General features: G+C 41.5%; 1 protein-coding gene across 2 annotated transcripts; it reads left to right on the forward strand.

Moving 5' to 3' along the window:
- The first annotated feature begins 308 nt into the window (after positions 1-308).
- On the forward strand, positions 309-22,258 carry ST7L (suppression of tumorigenicity 7 like). 2 transcript variants are annotated; one of them, XM_065649518.1, is made up of 16 exons: positions 309-504; positions 1,281-1,363; positions 2,601-2,760; positions 3,270-3,324; positions 3,987-4,102; positions 5,618-5,696; positions 6,515-6,669; positions 7,071-7,168; positions 7,794-7,908; positions 9,624-9,696; positions 10,343-10,445; positions 13,511-13,661; positions 13,868-13,960; positions 16,552-16,691; positions 21,424-21,501; positions 21,736-22,258. In XM_065649518.1, the coding sequence occupies exons 1-15, from the start codon at positions 312-314 to the stop codon at positions 21,475-21,477; spliced, it is 1,668 nt and encodes a 555-aa protein (XP_065505590.1). In that variant the 5' UTR covers positions 309-311; the 3' UTR covers positions 21,478-21,501; positions 21,736-22,258. The 2 variants fall into 2 exon arrangements, with proteins under 2 accessions (XP_065505590.1, XP_065505589.1); XM_065649517.1 differs by lacking the exons at positions 21,424-21,501; positions 21,736-22,258 and adding an exon at positions 17,914-18,542.
- The last annotated feature ends 182 nt before the right edge of the window (positions 22,259-22,440 follow it).

Raw genomic sequence — 22,440 nt, forward strand, 5'->3', positions numbered from 1 at the left:
CCTGCCGCCGCCGGGCTGCACCGGAAGCGCGGCCGGCGCCATGTTGGCTGCGGGCAGACGCCGCGCAGCGGCCATTATAAGAGAGGGCGGGGCGGCCGGGATGGGCTGTACCGGTAGCGGCGCCGCGGGGCTCTTCGTGCCTGCCGGGTTTGGCGTGAGGGGCCGCTCGGTCCGCGCCTCAGCGGTGGGGGAGCGGGGACGGGCTCAGCAAGCCGCGATGCGCCCGGGGAGCGCCCTCCCCGCCCTGGCAGAGCCCACCGCGCCCCGCCCCGCCGCCCGGCCCGCCCCTCTCCCGGCGTTCCCCGGCGGCCATGGCGGACGGCGGCGGCAGCGGCCGGGAGCCGCCGTGCCCCGGGGCGGCCGCGGTGCTGCGGCGCTGGGAGCAGCTGCGGCGGCGGGCGGCGGCGCCGTGGGCCCGCGGGCTCCTGGCCGTGGCCGCCGGGCTCGGCCTTTTCTACGTGGTGCTGCGGGTGCCGCTGCGGCTCCGGGACAGCCTGGCGGCCGGTGAGGCGCGGCGGGGCCACCGCGGCGGGGCTGAGGGCTGGCCGGGGGAACGCTACCTCGTGGAGGGCTGCGGGGACACCGGGGCGGGACTGGCCGGCCTGAGCCCCCCGGGGCTCCCGCTGCGCCGGGCCTGGGGGCGCCGCGGTGGCCGGGGGCTCCCGTGGTGCCACCCGGGCGCTCCCCGCCCGTGTCCCGGGGATTCCCGGCCGTGTCCCCGGTCCCACGCCCTGTCACTTGTGTCCCCGCAGACCCCGGCCCCAGCCCCGGGGGTGTCCAGCCCGGCTGCTTTTTGCCACCGATGTCCCCCCCTGCCCGGGCTGGTGGTGGGTGACAAAGCTGCTGTGCAGTTTGGGTCAGGGGAGCGCTAGGAAACTGCATTCCCTGTGAACGCCAGGAAGGAGAGCTCTGCGGAAAATGTGTTATCTTAACACTGAAGATGAACTTGTGGCAAAACAGCACGCCTCTGGTTTACATTAAAATGAAATAATGCATTAAATTAGCTTGTCGTGGTCCACCAGTTGTGATATGGTTCAAACCGCAGGCTGCTTTGTCTAAGAACTTACACTGAATTTTTTACATTGGGTATATAACCTAATTCACTGTCACAGATGGTGATAAACTAATATATGGAAAGAATTCTCTAACGAAGTAACATCTGTGAAAGTTACCAAATATTCTATTATATATTTCCATAACATTTAATTGAGCATTGTGTAATAAAAAGGTGATCGTGTTTTTCAGTTCTTCTCATTAAGTCTTTTCGTTTCTTTTAACAGTGACTGTGTTCTTAAGCACTTTGACTCCGAAATTCTACTTTGCCCTTACAGTGACTTCGTCTTTTATATCTGGACTGATATTTGTAAGTAGTCCCCTATTTTTTAATTAACTTTAGCACCTCTGAGGTGTTTTCGTTAGGGGTGAATGCAGTCGGCTTTTTTTGATCAGACTCTAGAGGGGGCCTTTGCATTAGGAAGGAACTTGTTTAGTACCTTCTCTGATGTGTTGTACATACTCTTTGGCTGGGTATGTTGGGGTGAGTCTAAGGAAAATAATTTGTGCCTGTTTTAGAAACTCAGGCTTGTTTTAAGGGAGGACATTTCTGTATGTATATGTACATATATGTATGTATATACACAGATGCATAAAAAATGCAAAATATACATGCAAACTCTGCAGACCTCTCTGACTAAAGGAAACACTGAGATTTTAATCTCTTTTAAACTAAGTAGTTAAGAGTTTAGCTTCCCACATTAACTTGTGTGGGGAGAGGAGGGGGCATCTGTGCATGTGTCATCTTGTAATGATCTTAACGACTTTGGTGTGAAAATGAGCCAATAATTCAGCTCATCTGTGGATGACAGTGTGCACAGATGTGGCTGCCTGCCCAGAATTGGTGGGACACGATTGCACCGTCGGTTCTGCTGGGGCAGCTGTTTCTGCAGTGATGAGCATCTGACCCTACATACGAATCTTTTGAGTTAATCTTTATTTTCAGTATTAAAAGCTAAAGAAAATATCTCTTCTTATCAATTAAACCTATTTCTTAGGTGATTTTTTTTGTAGCGGCTCTTTTTTTTTTTAAAGAAAGTGTCTTGTGTGGCAGAAACAACTTGTTTGCTGTAAATCATGTTGCTTGGATTTTGATTGAACGACCTGAGGAAAGCCTTAGAAAGAGATGGATTCTGCTCGCGATAGGTTTTTAATGTTGATTTGCTCTTAAAAGAAAAAACTAGTGGTTATTGGGCAGTCAGTATTTGCTGTAATGCAGTTCTTGCCTCTCTCCGTGGTTTTACTACACAGGCACTTTCTGAAAGGCTTTAGAACTTCTCCTAATGATCTGGAGAGGGAGGAACTCATGTTTGACTAAAATCTTACTGGTTTACTTCAGTCCCTTTCATGTTATGTGGGTGATCCTGCATGGCAGGACAGGCCAAAACAGATAATTAGTGTTAATTTGTACGTAGATAAGTTCTGTCTGTAGTCATTTGCAAGGGGCTGTCCTAGCTGTGAACAACTCGCTCTTCATCGCTGATGTTTAAACTGGAAGGGCATTGCCTGAGGACATTTCTAATGTTTTTTTTTTCCTCCTGTGACAGGTGTTTGAGTGGTGGCACTTCCGAAAATACGGCACGTCTTTCATCGAGCAGGTTTCTGTGAGTCATTTGAGGCCCCTCATCGGTGGCGCAGAAAACAGCCCTGCAGCACCAGCCGCCTTCTCGGCTGGAGAAAATGAGACGAGCAGGCAGAACATGCCAGGTGATGGTTCTCGTGTCCCAGCAGCTTCACGTCAACTGGCTTTTAAAGGGCTTTGACTCTGCATTAGTGCTTGTAACTGGAAAAAGGCCTACGTCTTATAAGGTGGTTTTTTAAATAATGGTAAAGTAATAATGTATCTTTGGCCTAAAACATTCATTATGAAAAACATCTTTTAGAAAACATATTACACATTTAGCTTAAACTGTTTCAGTAGCATTAAGTATTTGCTAGTTTAAATATGTGCAAGACAAACATTGCATGATTATAAACAACGGTGTTTAGTCTTTCCACCATGTGCTTTTGTACCCCAGTAATGCGGGGGAGCAAAACTATTTATGCGATAGCAGAAGCTTAGGGAGAAGAAGGTTCTTGTGATTGTGGTCAGGTTGTCAAAAAATAACATTAAAGAGCTTTTGGAAGTAAAATTTTGTTGGCATTACTGTGTTTTAAAGTCAAGATAGTATTTCTTGTGCTCTTAATTCAAACTGTTTTTTTTTTTTTTTCCTCAGAGTGCAAAGTCTGGCGAAATCCTCTCAATCTTTTCAGAGGGGCAGAGTATAGCAGGTATTAATTATCTTACTTTCCACTGCATGTTTTTAAAATGAAGCGGGAGCATACATGACGACTTCACAGAGCTTGCTCTAGTAATATCAGAGGCAGCTGAGACTGGCAATGTTATAGAGGTGATTGATTGCCCATCCTGTGTTCACAAGGCACCTACCCAAGCTTTGGCAGTTTCAGGGTTAAGAATGCAAATACTACTGTAACATCTCTTAAAGTAGGAGAAAAATACTCCAGAATTCTTTTCCTCCTCTTTTCAAAAACTCTATGAAAGTAATGGTCTTACAGCTTTTATCACTTTATTCAGAAGTTGTGACAGTGATTCTAAATCTAAATTCTCTTTTATTACACTGCTAGGGCTGTGTTGTAAGTCTCCTTGTGTTATTTCATAGGAAAAGCTGCTTCCTAGGAAACCAATTCCCGAGTTTTTTAAAACTTTAGGAGCAAAATGACTCTTTTTTTTTTCCCTTCTGCAGGAAGCCTTCTGGCAACCTGTAGAGATTATGGAACAGTAGTACTTGGAAACTTCTGCTTAGTAGCTCCCGTCTCTTATTAATAAAACTTTTCTGCAGTGGCTTCAGTCGTTAGCCACACCAGATATTCCCTTTGGTCTTGGCATTACTATTAATTAAGAGTGACTCTTACTGAAATTTCTCCCGTTAAAGATACATGTGGGTGACTGGGAAGGAGCCCCTTACATACTACGACATGAATTTGTCTGCTCAAGATCATCAGAACTTTTTCACGTGTGATACAGATGCTCTCCGGCCTTCGGATACAGGTACCAATGTCCTGTGCATAAAGTATAAAATTGTTGGGAGAACATAAAGTAGGTATTTTTTAATATACTTCAAGTTATGCCATTTTTGCAGTGATAGCCTTTGTCTACCACTTAAGAGGTTTAACAGATGTATTTAGTAAAAAAGTGTTTTTTACCTTCTGCTTTCTCTACTCACTTTAAGGCTGTCAGGATCCTGATGTAGTTTAAGATCTCGCACTTTTCAAGTAATTAACAGCGCGATGTTAAAAACCTGGATTGTATTATCAACAGCCAAAGACGTGGTCTCATTTAAACCTTAGTAATGAATAGTGCAGTCTCCAGAATTTTTTCGTTCCACATGTTTAGTGCAGAAAACGTTCCCTACCTGGTTATTGTCAGACGAGGTGTGAACTATTGTCAATTTGTCACATTCTGGAAGCGTTATTTGTCAGCTGGCTGTGACATGCTTGATATGGACGGTGTGTTTTTCTTTCACAAATGGAGTGTATTGTCTCACTTACTAAGCCAAGACTAATATTTTGTTTCCAAAAGAAAACTCCAACATTTTTCCATGTTATTCTTGCTGGACAGCAGAAGGTTTTATTCCAAAAGAAACATGTATAGATTCTTCAGTTTTCTTATCGTACTTGAGATAGGCCAGATATGTAATTCCACGAACGTCAGGTTTTGGAGTTCTTTCAGGACTGTTATTTAGTGTGAAAGCTATTAATTCTGCATAGAAAATGGTAACTCCAAGTATGTTGTTTTTCTTTTGCTAGAAGTTGGTTTTCAGTTTGGGATTTCTATTTTTCCCTAATGGAATTAGAGTCACTGCACTGAACCTTGTTTGTTTGTTTTCTGACCATAATTTTGGATTTAAGTTGTAATTCAAATGACCCTTTTGAATAGATTTCACTCTTTAAAATTGTTTCCTAGGACACTTTCTAATAAAGTGATAAATTATTATGGTACGTCTTGATTTGGCTTTGCTGTCTTAAGGAACTCAAATGTGCTTCGTAAATTTAAAAAAAGCAATGGTTTAACCCTTTTATGAACTGGTAGTTGTCTAAATACTTAAGTATGAATCCATACCTGTGCAAGACACATCCTACTTTATCACTGTGTGCTTTGATGTTCTGTTTGAAAGCTTAAATTAAAATTCTGTGCAGGTCCCTGCAAGAACCTGTGTTTAACAGTTGTTCCTGCCAAGCTTTCAACAAGCCTTGGGAACTCTTTCCAAAAAATCTGTAGCAATTTAGAAACTGTACATCTGCCTGGTTATGTAAGCTGCCTTTGCCTTGCTGTAGGAGTTCTTAACTGGTCAGTGAATAATCCTCCTGGTGGTGTTGCTTTCTGAACTCAAATTTAGGGCATAATGCGAAGTTGCAACATTTTGCTGGTGGAAACTCGTGCAGGAATTAAAACGCTTGTTTACTTTTCCCTTTAGTGATCATATAGCAAACAGGAATATGTGAAATGGAAGTGAATTAAGCTGTCCCTGTCCCTCACCAGCCTTTCCATATTTTTTTGCGACAGTTATGCAGAAAGCCTGGCGAGAGAGAAACCCTCAAGCCCGGATTAAAGCAGCATATCAAGCTTTGGAGTTGAACAATGAGTGAGTTTAGAGTACAAGTTCAATTGCTGTATTTCTAGCGCGAAAGATCAAGTGAGTGATGTTGAGCACGCTATCAGTTTCTTGTTCTAATAATTTAGATTTAGCGAAGTTCTCAATTTAAGGGGGATTTCTGTGACATTGAGAATGACACATGTGGCTGTCAGTGACACCAAAGTATTGAACCGTTCCCTTAAAAATAGCTTTTGTTTTCTCTCTTTCTTGGGATTTTTTTTTTTGGTATCTTTGTATCAGTAGCAATAACAAATGAGAAATCTTACTCAGACATGGAACAGTCTAAGTTGAATACGAGATCTTTCAGAGATGGCATTGTGGTAATATTGTATTTGGAGTTCACAGATGCCACTCTGGTGAGGGATTTAAAAATGCTCTTATAACACAAACCAAAGAATTTCGCACACTTCTGTGATCCATTTTGTTATGTAGTCTCATTGTTTTTGTGTAAAATGTCTACCTCCTCGTTTAAAAAAAAAAAAAAAAAAGCAAAGCAAACCAAACACAAAAAAGCCTTTCCAGACAATTACTGGGGCATTTTTAACATTTTTAGGAAACTAATTTGACTTGCTGTTGCAATTCTTTCTTTTGTTCTTTCTCCAAATGTGTTGGTTTATTTCTGTAAAACGGATTAAGTTTCTGTTTTCCTGACATTCACCGTTTGAACTCAAGTCAGTATTCTGGTACTTAATTATTGTCAGTGCTTAGTTATTAAGCATAAGTGAAAACTGTCTAATGCTTTTAACACGTATTTGAAGAGCACTGAACTCTGTCCCTCGGGATAATTAGTTTTTTCCTGATCACAGTTGTGCCACTGCGTACGTTCTCCTGGCCGAGGAAGAAGCGACAACGATCGTTGATGCCGAGAAGTATTTCAAGCAGGCTCTGAAAGCCGGAGAAACGATTTACAGAAAGTCGCAGAATTGCCATTCCCAAAGTCCCCAGCATGAAGCGCAGCTGAGTAAGCACTTCTGAATCACAGCAACTCTTCGTGTGATCAGAAACGTAAAATGCAAGTTAAATTAGTGATTCCCAGTTCGGTGAGGCAGTTCCTACTATTTTAGCGATGCTTACGCATCTTGGAAGGTTGGATAGGCAAGCAAGCTAACGAAGCAATTAGTGCGTGTCAGTAGCACCTTCTTTTATTCCACCCAACATTTTGGGAAAAAAGCAGAATTTTTTGTCATTTAACCTAGTTAGAAGTTGTTGGCATTGGTCTAGATGGGCCTTGGTTGGCACAGCAGTTGTAATTATTTTGTGATTTACATGTGGTTAGGAAAAAAGTCGTGGGGTTTTTTTGGGAGGGAGGGTGAAGTGAGAATTAAAACAGACTAATTTTTTTGTCTTTGTTGTCTTAATCAGGAAGAGACACCAATGTATTGGTATATGTGAAAAGAAGACTAGCTATGTGTGCAAGAAAACTTGGAAGGATACGAGAAGCTGTAAAAATGATGAGAGATGTAAGTGGGGAAAAAAAAAAATAAAAGAGCAGCTCCTGTTGTTTTCACTCACGTTGTCCAAATTGATGGTTTAAAGTTCCTTTCTAGGCATCATAATGAATCTAATGAATGATTTTCCAACGAGATTTGCACATAACGGTTCATGTTTTATGAGAACAGTTTGTTTTAGTTACTACATCTAGGTTTTACATTTTTACATTATATAATTTCACATATTCACAGTCCTGTTGTCCCGTTTGCTTTGTGCTTGACGCAACAACTAACTTGTCAAAATAGCAGACTTCATACTTCGTCATGATTTTTCTTTTATCATAAGTTATTTTTACGTAGGAAAATATTACCGACCAAAAGAAATCACTGCTGAAGATGTGCAAATTTGTGTTGAGAGCATGTTGTATGAACCTCAGTATTCTTATTTCTGGTAGGAGGGTATAGGAAAAAAGCGATGCCTTAAAGGTAGAAATGTTGCAGTTCTCTTCATGCTGGTTACACACCAGTTTCTAACACTGCGAAAGAACAAAAACGTTGAAAAAACTTCCGTGATTGTACTGATTCCTGTTAAGCATTTCAGGGATTCCAGAGCAATTCTGATGTGCCCAATTTATTTCTGTTTACCGATATGCAGCTGATGAAAGAGTTTCCACTTCTCAGCATGCTGAATATTCATGAAAACCTCCTGGAGGCCCTGCTGGAGTTACAGGCTTATGCAGATGTCCAGGCAGTTTTAGCGAAGTACGATGGTAAGTGATGGTCGGGAAATCCCAGTGGTTTTGTGTAAGAAGGGGTGAAGGGGACACGGTGTGCCCGTCCAAAACCAGGTGTCTACCCATCATCTCAGCTCGTCGACTCAGTTCCCTTCATCAGCAACGAATAGGTGCTTCCAGAGTACCAGTCTGGTGTTTTTGGTTTCATTTTGGGTGATGCAGTCAAGTTCGGGCAAGTTAAATTGCACACAAATTACGTTTTAAGTTTTTAAGTTATTTGTAGTCTGTAAAGAAATCTTTGCGCTCACTTTGTTTCAGTTCAAGGATTATTTTATTTTTTTTACTCTCTTCTACATCCCTGGTTATGCCTAAATTCATTGGTCTTTTTCAGTCAGCACGTAGCCCTCTAAGTAGTCGATGTAGATAAGTTGGAAAAGGTAGTTGTCCTTTCTGTCATCCTTCAGGTTTGGCCTCGTGATTCCGTAATACTGAGGTGGTGCAAGCTTTGGTCCATTAAAGGGCTGTAGTTTGCTGTCCCTTTCCACCTCAACTAATGCGCTTCAGGTGTTGTATGAGTTTAGATAAAGGTTAATTAGATACCTACTTATTTTCTTAGTGCCCTCAGAATTTTGACACCGAGATAATGCCCGCATCGTTAGTGCACAAAGTCTTGCTGTCCCTTAAAATCATCTTCATGTAAAAGCAGTATTTTGTGTCGCTTGTTCCTTGCCCTTGAGAAGTCGGTGTGTTCTCTCGTCTCTGTTCTTTATTGCTTCAGGGAATCAAAAGTGTGATATTCGTGCTAAATCCTGTGCCCCTTGTGCCACCGAGCAGCCTCCTCTTGTTACTTGACCATCCATGTTCTTCTATGTGGATTCTTACTAATTTAAACAAAATTCTTTGCTCTTTTTTTCCCGGCGCCTCTATTTTAACATCAGGAATTGTGACACGTTCTTCAGAAAAGGTTGCTGATTTTTTTTTTTTTCTAAGCATCTGGAAAAATGAGTGTGAGCTTCAAACTCTCTGTAGCGCCCCTGTGTTTTGCTTGACACGACAGCCAGACTTCTAGTAAGTGATGGACAAGCCCAGGATGGGATTTACAAAAAAAGCAAGAGCCATCTGACTATACACAACATGGTACTTGGGAATTAGACCCCAGACTTTGTCTGCTTTTAAAGTAAACTTTACAGTGGAGTGCTAACCTTCTAATCTATAATTGTCAGCTCAAACTTGGCCTTAGATATTGTGCAAAACTTACAACTAATAGAAATTTTCCCCATGGAACTGGAAAAGAATGGAAAGTGCATTTTCATGAAAATTTGTCTACCTGTCTGTAATGTAATTTTTTTGGGTCAGTTTCTTGTCAGTCTTTCTTTCAGAATTATGTAAAACTGTGTTAATGTACAGTTGCAAAATTAGGTGAAGATTAGAAGCTTATTTTAAACCTTTGTGGACTAACACAGGAAAAACACACTTCTTAAGTTTTTTGAATTCAGTTTCAGTGTCCTGGTACATTTAGAAGAAAAAATTACTCTTTACCACCTAACTACAACTCAGAGTTTTTAATCTGAGACTGGTGACCAGAAAGAAGACAGTGCAAAGAAATTCAGAGTTTCTAATCATAGCTGAGATGTTCCAGATGTTACATTCATTGTCTGCCCAAGTGAAAATCTTTAAGCTGAAAGGATGTGGGTTTAAAATGTTTGTCTTGCCGTAGAATCTTACAGCGTAATTATTTTATTTTATCATAGATATCAGTCTTCCAAAATCGGCAGCAATATGTTACACAGCAGCCCTGTTAAAAGCCAGAGCTGTTTCAGAAAGGTGAGCAAGTTGTGAAAACAGCGGTTTGTTGCTAATCTTGGGTTACGGTGCAAAACATGATGAAAAAGGTCTAAACCCAATATATAGCAGTTGCATTTCTAAGAGCAAGTTAAAAGGATTCATATATACGTTTATATATGTATGTGTAGTTAAACGAAACTCCAAGTTTCTTTTAAGCATCCGTAAAGTTAATAGAGGTGAAGATGTTTCTCATGTGCACACACGCGCTTTTGTATCAGTTTTGTTTTCAGTGTCTTGTTATGTTCAACAGTTCTGTGTTTTGTGGGTCGGGCGCAGGATGTTTGTGGTGGTTTTTGCTGGCATTTCACTTCCATTCCAGGCTGTTGGCACAGCTGATTCTGCCTTTACCTCTGAGTAGGGGATGTTGTAAAGACCTTGTGAAAGACTGGGCACTCGATTACCTTATGTGATTGACATGAAGTTTCAAAAAGTTAAACAAAATATTGTCGTATGGGCATGGATGACAGTCAAGATACTTACTTTAACATGAGCAGTTGTCTCCTAGAAGGGTTTGTTTATCTTTCTTGATAAATCAGTCGATTTTTAATGAACTCGAAGCTTACAATACAAATAGACACCTGGTTAGCATTTATTACTTTTGTTCAGCATGGGATTTTCCCTTCAGGTTCTCCCCAGAAACTGCCTCCAAAAGAGGGCTCAGTACAGCAGAAATTAATGCTGTGGAAGCAATTCACAGAGCTGTTGAATTTAACCCTCATGTTCCAAAGGTAAGAGTATTTTATTTCCTATTGGATGACTTTTTATTGTCTTCTGAAAAAGTCCTGTTGTTATTAGAGCCTTTCTAGCCCCATGTTTTCTTGAGCTTGGCTGTAACTCCAGCCGTTGAGTTGTCAAATGCAATAGTAGTTATATCAGATGTTTTCAGTGGCCAGTATTAGTTGTTCACAATAGGAGATGATCAAACAGGGTTTTTTGCAAAAAAATTTAAACTGAATTTTTCCTAACTTATCGGAAAATCCAATGATGTATTCATGAGGGCCCATTATTGGGTAAGGGGTAAACATTAATAAATATACATTCAGGTATTTAAAATCCCTGAAGCCAAATTAAGTTCTCCAAACAATAACCACTGGTAATATTTCAGAATACTTCTTTTCTGCTGTGCTTCCAAGCACAGCTCCAGAACTCCGGTTAGTGAAAGATCTACAGTCAATTATTTTCTTCATCTGCGTGTAAACAAGATCAAGAGTTGGTAACTTAATGTCTGGCCTCACTTGAAGTGGCCAAGATGTGGATTCTGCTGAGCGTTGGGTAAAAATAAAATATTGCGTTGCTTTTTATTGTATTAGTATTGAGGATGCCTTCAGTTGGAAACCTTGAGTGCAGAAGGTTGGCTTAGTCCTGGGCCTAATCCTCTGCAAATGATCGTGGAGTCCGAATGACTATTGCTGTGAAGGCTCGAATTATCCCGCCGCTCTATTCTGTCTGCCTGTCCAATCTAATAGAATGTGCACTGAGAAAGCTAATTGCTCGGAGAAATTGCTGCTTGTTTGCATGACTGATCAAGAGCGCAGCAAGTTCATTTCAGACAGTCTCAGACAGGTTTTTCTTTAGCTTCTGCCTTGAGGGGAAGAAGATTATAACGCATTATCATTATCTAAAAGTTCTTTTATTTTGTATATCCTCCAGTTGTTTCAGGAGCCTCGTATATCTTTGTAGGGAAGTTAGATATCATTTCAAACAGCCTGTTTGCAAAATAAGTTCTGTGGTTCTACAATCACAGAAACTGATTCCAGGTTGCAGTAATTTGATCTTCTGACTGTATAACCATCCAGTCGTCTTCATTTTTTTTTAATTACAGTATTGCCTCGAAACACCAATTTATTAGATGGCAGGGCAGAATTTTACTGGTGTTCTAGAGCTCTGAAATGCTCATAGTCAAAGGAAACAAATGAGCAAGGGCACAAGCAAGTGATGCAACTTGCCCAGTGGAGTAGTGAGGAAGAAAATCTGGGTTTTGAATTTGCAGCCAGTTCTGTCCCGTGGACTAAAAATAAGGAGTATGTAAAGCAGAGATTCCTTGTTCTTGCATCGGATGAAAGTGGTTTTTGCATAAGGAAAATAAAATAATGTTCGTTTCTCTTTGTTCTGAGTTATGCTTTTACAAAGATGGGTTTTGTTTGGAAAGTTAGGAAGGCATTTTAGAGTGCTAGAAAAACGGTACTCTTAAGCCATTTCAAAGTAGAGATCTTTAACTCCACTTTTATAAAGCATGAAACAATCTTTTCCAGTCATCTTCTGAATATCTCAGAGACTTTTATTGTGTATAAAGTCTTCCTTAAGTCTGCAAAGCCCAAGATATTTTCAGCGCCTGTTTCATGGTTAAACACCGACACGAAAACCTGCCGGACGGTGGAATTTTTCTGTTTACGTGGTACCGTGGGCACGGAAACAGCCGAATCCTGGAGTTCAGTGGTGGCAGTAGCGGCGGTGGCGCTTCGTCACCGCGATCGCGTTTGTCCCCTCGCTCCCTGCGAGGGTGTTTTTGTACAATGGAAAAGTGGCACCGCGGAGAGCATGAGGAGTCGGGTCAGGGGTCAGATATTTGAGACCATTTTCCCACAGCAGCCCTGTGTGAGTGATCCTTTACTGTGTTAAAAAAAAAAGAAAAAGGAAAAAAAAAAAAAAAGAAAAATTGAAGAGGATTAAGGGGATTAGCAAGAATATTACCCTCTGGAGTGTAGGCCCAAGGCACTAAGAGAAGAACCTAGCCAGGCAGTAAATGTGCTTTATTTGGCCAGGGCACAACCCCTCCTACATTCCTTCAAGAATCTGAATGGGAAAAGTTAAGTCCTCAAACTGGATTAGTAAATAATCTCATAGTTTGTGGCATCTGCTGAAATAAATCGGCGAGTTAGCTGCATTCTTACACTTTGGGAGACAGTCAAAGGGATCGCCAGCTACATCGATTAAAGATGTGGATTAACTTTGGCTGTTATTGAGTGGGACACTGTATGTTAGGAGAGAACAACTCGCAGGTAAATACTAGGGCTGAAACTGTCATTTCATTCTTGTAAAAATTACTCATCTGTTTTTAAAAGCGAAGTTCAAATGAATACCTGTCGTCTTTTAATATACCATGAGAAAACAAAATGGCACGTCCTGTGTTTCAAGGGAAATGGAAAATGATTAATCCTTGTGTTCTTTGACCCTTCCGTGCATCAGATATTCTGCTGATGTAGGGAGAAGGCTGAAGCTGAAAAAATCTGCAATCGGAGATGCTTTGTGGTAGTCCAGCAAAGCCGCATTAAACCGAGATTTTCCTGGGTTAGGTTTATTAGTCTTCCTTTGGCTGCATACTGACACTTTCTGGTTTGCTGCTCATACTCAAGAGCTAACAAATACTTAGCTTCCTACACTGAAACTTTCAGTGATTAAATGATGAACAAAAATATTGTTGTGTGGGCTTGTTTTATTATTATGATTAAATTAGCCTAAACTTGTAGCTCATAGGTATTGTACCTGCAGCATTATACTTCATGTATATTCCACGAGAATGCATTTTTATTTTGCCTTACTGAAGATGTATATTTTCCCTGATATTTTGTGTGTGAAACCCCCATTTTAAGAGCCTTACCCCCAGATCTGTGTGTTGCTCATTTTCCCTCCCCGTGCAAGCGCGGGCTGCACGTGCTGTGTCAGGATCGTGCTGCGGCTTCGTGCCCGCATGTGGTATGTTCGATTATGCCTCAAACCATCATTTTATGTTTTACACTTAAAGATTTCAGAATATTCCATGTAACCAAGTGCGCTTTCCATTTGTTACTTCCAGTATTTACTAGAAATGAAAAGCTTAGTGCTACCCCCAGAGCATATTCTGAAGCGAGGGGACAGCGAGGCAGTAGCGTACGCTTTTTTTCACCTTCAGCACTGGAAGAGGATAGAAGGGGCTCTAAATCTGCTGCACTGTACATGGGAAGGCAGTAAGTTTTAAGTTTTTAAATTTTTAAATTTTTAAATTTAAATTTTTAAATTTTTTTTAACTTTTAAGTTTTGTTTTATTTTCTTTTCTGTACAGTATAGGCTGATCTCTTTGCCTTTACTCACCCCCAACACGATTGGTTCTCTTTGTGAGAAGTTGGTCGCTTGGTTTAGATACAGATCGAATGTCACTCGCTCTTTTTTTCAGCATTTAGGATGATCCCGTACCCGTTAGAGAAAGGTCATCTCTTCTATCCCTACCCGAGCTGCACAGAAACAGCAGACAGAGAACTGTTGCCAAGTAAGTGGTTTCTAAGCAGTAATGATAATAAAACATGAGCTAAGGACATGTTCAGTTTGCAGTATTCTGTATTTACCTTACTGTGTTTTTTTTAGTTTGAGCTTCCCGGGAAGGGGATTCAGCTATTTGTTGATGTCCCTCTCAGACGATCCTGAAGCACTTGACTTGTGTGCGTGGTGTAATAAATGTTAGCTTGATTCTGTAATAAGTCCTTCGAAGATGGAGTCTGTGTGTGGTACGTTCAGACTAAGCTGGGCCAACGATTCTTTAAATTACTTCTCAAAGACGACGTGGATTTGACTGCTGTTGTAGGGGAGCTTGTAGGAAGGAATAAATACACGGTTCCAGTCCAGCAGAACCTCTCTGTCATCTTACAGAGAATCCTTAGTTAATCCATAACTTCTTAGCATACGTATTACTGTCATTAATTCCTTGGTATGTATTTGCATCCATGTTGGTATTTTTGTGGATTTATCCTAATGCTTGTCATTGTAAAGTCATCTCCAGCTGCCCATTACTTCACGATTCCTTCATGCAATTATGAGCCTACATCTGTTTTTTTTTTCTTTAGGAAAGGCAAACAAACGAAATCATTAGGGCCCGTGCTCATCTTATTTAGGAAAACGGCATTAATTTAGATTAGAATTGGACTGTTAATTGCACATGTTAATAGAATTCCTTTGGGGCTGCACTTCTACATCGTGAAGAAACGCAAGTCCCAGGGGACTGGAAAGTGCTACTGCAAAAGCACCAGCAAACCCACCGAGACCACAGCTGTGGAAAGGAAAACTACACATACGTGTTTCTATTTAAAAGCCCGAAGTTATATTTAAAATGTGTAATTTAAATTTGCCCCCAGACTGCTCTAAATTACTCATTTCTCACTTATGCAGGATATTGCACAAGGAATTCCTTGGTTAGCGACTAACCCTAAATTGTAGACTTCCCAGCATAATTAAACACCAACACATGCAGATATTTCAACACGATCACTCACGCATTCCTGTTATGTTTTAAATATAAAACTACCCATAAATAAAATCATCTTAACACTTTTATTGCAGTACTTCCTTGAGAAATCTTGACACTTCTAAAATTTTCCTATTTAAAATGATGATGGCCAAATTAATGATTCAAAAATCCTGTATTGGTCTGAGTAGCAAGTTTTCAAATGGGTGTGAAAGCATAGAATTATCTTTAGTTTTCCTTATCTATTTCAGATTTCAGTTTCCCAGTGTAGGGGAAAAACTAGTGCAAGAAGAATCCTATTGTTTTTTTCTAACTTACATTGGGACTTTTTCTAAATTATATCGCTCCACAGGTGAGTTTCTGTGTAGTGTGAGAACATAAGTGTTCCATAGGAGAGAAGTGGTTTCTTTGGTGTATGTTACTGTTTTACTGCATCATGGCCGAGCAGGGCTGGCTGTGTGTGAAGAAGGTGAACTGATAATCTCTGGGATAACACTAAATATCTCTGAAGGGTGTTAGACATGGAACTCCGAATGTTCTACTCAGTTGTGCTCCAAAATCACATACTTAAAAGCAAACCAAAACCCGGGTGCTTTGCTATTGATGAGCTGCAACAGCACAAGCCACTTTTGCTGGGCTTGCTCTTAGAATGGGAACTGGGAGGGTAAAGTGTCTTTTCCCTCCTCAGACTTCAGTTTAAAAATTAATACAATTGTATTTTCTTGTTTTATGAAAAGGCTTACATATTGAGACCTTCGTTACGTTTTAAAAATGGCTTGTCAAGAAGCATGCAGCCCTTTCTTAATTACTTGCGCCTGTAGAAACTATTCTACATTTAAAAGCCCTTTAAAATCATTGGATAAAAGTCAGAGCTGCAGGTATTTGGGGCCAGTAATTGCAAATTCACTAGGCAGGTCCTCAGCTAGTAACAGTAGTAGTGTCTTGAGTGCTGAAAGCTCCATCTGCCAGCCCTCAGCCTGTCTAATCGCCGCCTTTTGATTTTGTTACCATAGATTGGAAATTGCCAGGAGCTGCTATGTACAGAATTTATAACCTAGTCCTGGTACTGTTTTCTTTGAGGTCTACTCTGTCAGCTGCTCTGAAAAAATTTACTGTAGCCTACCAACCAGAAGTCCTTGAAAAGTATTAAGGAGCTACCTTGCATGGATGTATAACAACGGTGGTTGGTTTGTACTTGCTCAGGTTCTTACAGGATGGGGAGATGTGCTGTTCTCTTCAGGTAACAGCATTAATGCTTCAGAGTGGTGAAAACACCTGAATTGTTTAAATTGGTCTGACAGCTTGTGAATTTTACAGTCCTTCCGTCTGTCCTGTCAAACAAGTAGGTACCAAAGCCTAAGCCTGATGAAATGCTTCAAAAACAAAACCCATGCAAGTGAACAAGAAGATTGGGAAGAGAAAGACGTGATGACTGTTAATAATGAAGACGAGCATTTAAAATTTTTGTGAAGTTTAAGTGCTGGAACCTAACGTGCTGCCCAATAGTTTTGAGTCCACGCTTGCTCGAAAGTCTAGATCTGAGTTACAAGACAATAATTCAGAAAACTGTCCTCAGTTATCAAATGACAATATTGTTCTTTTTTTTTTTTTTCTCCTTTCAGCATTTCACGAAGTCTCCGTTTACCCGCAGAAGGAACTCCCCTTTTTCATCCATTTCACAGCAGGCCTGTGTTCCTTTTCAGCGATGCTCGCCCTGCTCACGCACCAGTTCCCCGAGCTGGTGGTTGTTTTTGCTAAAGCTGTAAGTACTGTCTCCATCGTGGGCTTTGCTTAGGTCACTTGTGGGACCTTTGGGAGGTTTGAGGTCCATGGTGGAGTAGGCTCTGTTCAGTCTCAGCTTGTGGAGCATGAATTATTTTATCTGCTTTTGTAAGAATCTCGTTAGTGACAAACACTTGTTGAAATTTGGGCAAAATATCTCTTTTGACAAGAACGTGAACTGTTACTATAAACCACCATGGCTTTAATTTGCACTCTTATGGCGAGAGAGCAGCATTTCAACACCAGAGAAACTTTGCCAGAGAGCACTGCGGTGAGTATGGATTTTATTCTCATGGAAGAGGAAGACTGCAGTGTGAGAGCCTTAAAAAATAAATTTGTTGAGTGGAGATTTGTTCCTGTGGGTGTCCTCTGGGCCCACCTCTTCTGTCCTTTTCCCCACCCTGCTCCTTTTAGGGTTTCTTTTCCTTGCTTATCTGTTAACATTGCTGCTGGCTGTAACCTTGTTCTCTTTCCCTGGATGCTGAAAGCATTTGACAGATGGAGATGGCAGCTTCTCCTCCCCACCCTCAAACTAAGCCATGCAGGATATTTGGCTTTTTTTGAAGTTGTGGATCTCATGCAGTAGAGCAAAGTGGCAAATAAAGAGCTCTGAACTCTCAATGAATCATTTATTCTAGCTTCACTAGTCAAAATAGAGGGTGAAAGACGTGCTTTCTTGCTGTTTTAATGCAGCAGGTAATGGCGAGCGGGGAGGTAAGCCTTTTTTTTTAACAATAGTTTGTTTCTAAAAGCATTGGCTTTGCTAGCAGTTCTAGTCTCCAGTGTCCAAGTCATGCAGATCTGAGAGTGGGGCCTCATTTCCACACAGTTCTGTTGATCTTTATGTTGGAAAATGTAGTTGGACATGCCAGTGACATATTTCAGTGCTGCTCATAATTGGCTGGGTTCATAGTAACTAGGGTCTAACTATCTGCTTGATTAATTCTGTAAGGACTGCATTAGCAAAGTTGTATGATTTCCAAAGAGATACAAGGTCAAATGTTATGCTAACAAAGAATTGCTTGGTGAACTTCTCTCTGCTGGGTTTCTTGAACCAAAAAAAAAAAAAAAAGAGACTTTGTATGAGTTAGTTGGCTTTGCATAATGGCATTTTGAACATCAAGTGACATGTCCAAATGTGGGGAAATAACTCCCAGGGTTTGGTCATTTGGCAGTGTGTTTCTTTTGCTTATTTTCTGTAGGAAAGGGTGGATAGTGTCTATTCAGCTGCAAAGATGATCAAGAAGCATGTGTATCATCACGTCACTCCACCGACCAAGTCACAGTGACAGGCACAGACAAAGGGGCTCTTGCCGCTCACGCTGCCAGCTTAATACTGGCAAAAGTGGAAACCGTTGAGATAAACACACAAGAAGTGAATTCTGTGTTCATCTCTTGAGATTGACAGCTGAGAAGAAAATACCATCTTCCAGTATTCTGCTATATTACATAGAATTAATGTTAACTCTCAATCATACTCTAATCACTAAGGTTCTTCCTTGTTTTCATTACTAGATTATTGTACTCTTGATCCCATTCCTGATGTTTTCAGAAGCGTTCAGAAAACTTGTAAGAAACAATAATATTCAATATCAAGCTAAGGCTTCCAATTTTATTCATAGATTGCTTCAGTATTTTCACTATAGATAATGCTGTGATGGCTGTGAAGACTTCATAAAGCATTATGTCTTGTGCTCTGGAGGTAAAGGGCAGTAGCATTTAATTCAATTTTTCACACTGAAAAGGAAATTTATCTTCTCTTTAAAGACACCCACCTCTCCACCCAAGAATACTGTAATAAAACAATTATTTACTGTATCTAGTGTTATATCTACAGGTAATTCCCATGCTTTAAGCTTTCAAAATGATTTTTTTTTTCCTGCGTATTTAATTATTTCAAGTATTTTTTCATGATACTGTGTTTTAACTTCTACAGTAATTTGAGATAATAAAGTTCTAGATGGTAGATACCTGGAGTGCTACGACCTTAGTGAATTATTGGAATTATTGTTGGGATATGCTTCCAACGAACTGTGGAATTTCCAGCAAATCTAGAACACAGTTTTAGGCAATCAGAAAGTATCGTGTATATGGGATTTTTCACTGTGAATCTCTAAGTAACTTAAATATTACTACTTAGATTATGTTTCAGTTGCTTCTTAATCAAACTGTTGTTTCCAGCAATTGAATGTACAGTGAGCTGCATGCCGCTACAGGGGCGTAAGAAGTCAAATACCTTTCTATTAACTTGAAAAGTCAGAGTTTACATATTTTCGTTTTGTTAGTGCTTGAGTTTGTTTCCTCCGTAATAAATCACAGGGTAAACCTTGGTGAATTGCGAAAAATATTCCAAGTGGCCAAAAATCACAATGAAGCGCTGACTGGTTCCAGTGTACACAGGGTAATACACGATCCGCAGGGGCTGGAGCCCTCCGGTGAGCCCAGGGAGCGGGCACCCGAGGGATTTTCCTTGTCTTGAACACGTAGAAGGGTTTGCAGACAGAAGTGTTCATTTTTTACTGATCCAGCTAGAGCCAGCCGTGGCTTATTAGCTCTCTGAATTTGGACTTACACTACAGAGACCTTATTGCGGCCTTTCTGTACTTAAAAGGGGCCGATAAGAAAGACGGGAACAGACTTTTGAGCGGGGCCTGTTGTGATAGAACAAGAGGTGATGGTTTTAAACTAAAGGAGGGAGATTCAGGCTGGACACGAGGAAGGAATTGTTGGCCCCGAGGGTGGTGAGAGCCTGGCCCAGGCTGGCCAGAGAGGTGGTGGATGAACCATCCCTGGAGACATCCCAGGCCAGGCTGGACGGGGCTCTGAGCAACCTGAGCTGGTGCAGATGTCCCTGCTCGTGGCAGGGGGGGCATGGGGGAGCCGGGAAGTTCCCAGCAACCCAAACTGTTCAATGATTCTCTTCTTTGCTTAAGGGAAGATGCACCGTCTGGGTCGGTGCTGGTGAGGACAGGAACAGCGCTGTACGAGCCGCGCTGCGGGTGCGAGCGCTCTCAGCGGGCGAAAGCTCAGCCTAACTGCTGGTTTCAGCTAGATTTCTGATCTGTTAGAGAATCAGTGCTCTTGATCATCAGAGAGAGCTCTGTTTCTTATGTAGTTGCTGTTCAGAATTGTCTCAGTGAGTGGCGGAAGGGAGGAGGTACGCCAGAGAGGTGACAACAATCTACACAGTTCACTGAGCAAGCTGAAAAACTCTCTCACATAAAACAGCGTCTGAAACTGCAGATAAAAGGGTCTGATTATTTTTTCCATTCAGTATGAATTTTTATTTGTTAATAAGTACATGGGTGGAGAACTGGGTAGCTATGTTATCACCTTGCAAGAGCGTTGTTGCGCGGTTCCTTCTATAATATCTTATAAAGACACCGAGAAGTCTGCCCTCGAGAACTGGATATGCCGAGTGACAGCAGGCACTGTAAATAGCCTTAGAAGTTCTGGAAAACAGCTTACATGCTTACCTTTCAAGCAAATCAACCTCTTTCTTTGAGTCCAAACTGTATGCTCCTGGAATAGACCAGTATTAGCTAATATCGAAGTATTGAAAAAATATTGCAGCGGTGTTGCTGCTGAATCCTACTGAAAACAACTTCCTTGTGCAGGGAATCGGACAGAATCCGAAGATGCTCCGTGTTCCAAAGTGTTTTGATATGGATTGCTTGATATTTTCACAATAAAGCCATCATGGGACTTAAGTTAAAAATTGGCTAATTTTTATGATGGCAAGATTAGGAGAAAACATTTCTCATTCTCGTTGTCCTGTAGCTCCCTGTTAGAGGGTTCTTTGCCCTTTTGCTGATAGCAGCCATCTAGAGACAGAAAATAGGACTAAACAGAGCCTCGTCTGGCAAGTCCTGCTTTCTGTGACAACTCTGCTTTACTTTCCGAACAAATCCCCCTACCACTTTCCCCAAAGCTCATTAAATGAGACTGGAGAATTAACTTTTCAGCCAGCTGCTGAACTTTTCATATTTATAAACACTTGAGTCTTTTGCTTATCTAAGAGAAAATGTGTATAGTTTGGAGATGTGCACTTCCCTGCCAATGTGTAATGAGTGGTTCTACACTTCATAGAAAAAAAAGCCTGAAGTTTCCTGTCACAGCTGAGTGTCGATGCCAAGGGCAAAGGTTTCTTGCCTTGCTAAGCTACATCTTAACTCATGCACTTAATGTGAAGGTGCCACACGCAAACAGGCAGGGAAGAAGCTAGCGGCAATGAAAAGCTCCCGCGCTGCTGCGAATGTTATGTTTTAAAAGCCTTTTTAATGTAATATTTGAGGTTATGATAGAAGCCAGGAGAGGCAAAGTAAAACCCTCAAAGTAAATGAGTCCTGTCACTGCTGCCTCATGAAAAGAGGGTTTGTACGAGGATAACACGAGTCCCAGTGGAATAACTTGGGGGATGGGTTGAGAAGGTGCAGGGGAGTTTGCACCATTTGTTTTAGCCTAATCTTTATTTCTGGAACTGTTTAGATGGCACCTAGAATATGGATCCTGTCTGGAAGCACCGGCTGGTCTAGGTGGACGGTCTGTTCAGTTTTCACCCGTTTGAGTCAATGCCATGTAAATAATCCATGTCTGAACATCGCAGAAAACACTCTACCGGCCTGCTCGGCAGTGCGGGCTCGGTGCTGGGGGTGGCTGGAGGTGTTTGCAGGACGGAGAACCACGGTGCTCACCCCTCTGCCTCCTCCTAGGTGCTGCGGGTGCTGTGGCCGACCAGTGCTCCCAGTGTCCTGGCCTCCAGCTGAGGGACCGTGCCGGGGATGCAGGGGGTGAGTGCACAAACCGTGGCTTATGGAGGGTTTTTTTTCTTCATTTGCACGCCTCGGCTAATATTTAATGTTTACAAGCCTATTTCATGGCATCGGCGTTGAGGGCATTGTAGCTCTGTTGCCTTGAGGGGAAGACACGGAGTGAATTTTTTTTTTTGTTCGTACATTGAGCCTGTAAAAGGATGTTGGTTTTGAAACTGAGCTAACTTCTTGTTGTTGCTTTGTTTCTTCCAGTGCTTTGGGAATCTTCTTTCACCCTTCAGCTTTGTTATGGGAAACACCGAGGTCCTCCTGCTGTCCACTCCGGCGCATCAGCCGACTCCAGTGAGATTGGAGTGTCCTTTCCACCACGGTTCGGTTTTTGTTGTTCTCACGAGCCTCACAGCAACTGGTTAGCTCACCCTAGACGTGTGGGGCAAGAGAAAAAGCTGTGTTCTTCAAACTGGTATCTTTGACAGGCTTCCATGTCAGTAATGGTGCTTAACGTACGAATTTCTTCTTTGGCCTCAGTCTGTAATCATCTAAGAAAATAGTTTTTGTTGAGCAATACCTCTCTTAAGCACTTGTACAACTGGAAGCTCGTATTTCCGCTGTAAGAAAGGACACAAACTGAGCAGGTGTTTGGAGTGTTGGCGCTTCCTTCTCAGCTGCAGATGCACCAGATAATTGGCTTAGTTTTAATTTTGTAAGCCTTTTCAAAATATTTGTTAACAGCAAAGTATGGTTTTGCTTTCTTTATTAAAAGGTTGCTTCTTAACACGTTGAATTTGTTGACTTCTTAAGCGTCTGTTTAATATAGATTATAGTGTGCAAACAAAGATCTTCCGTATCCTATGAGCTTGCATTACCCAAGGAAATTGTAGTATAAGCTCTTTCATATTGTTACTTTAGATTTAAATCTTTTTTTAATCCTTTCAAACTGCTTTGCTTTGAAGAACA

This window comes from Caloenas nicobarica, chromosome 21, assembly GCF_036013445.1.
Source record: "Caloenas nicobarica isolate bCalNic1 chromosome 21, bCalNic1.hap1, whole genome shotgun sequence".
NCBI lineage: Eukaryota > Metazoa > Chordata > Aves > Columbiformes > Columbidae > Caloenas > Caloenas nicobarica.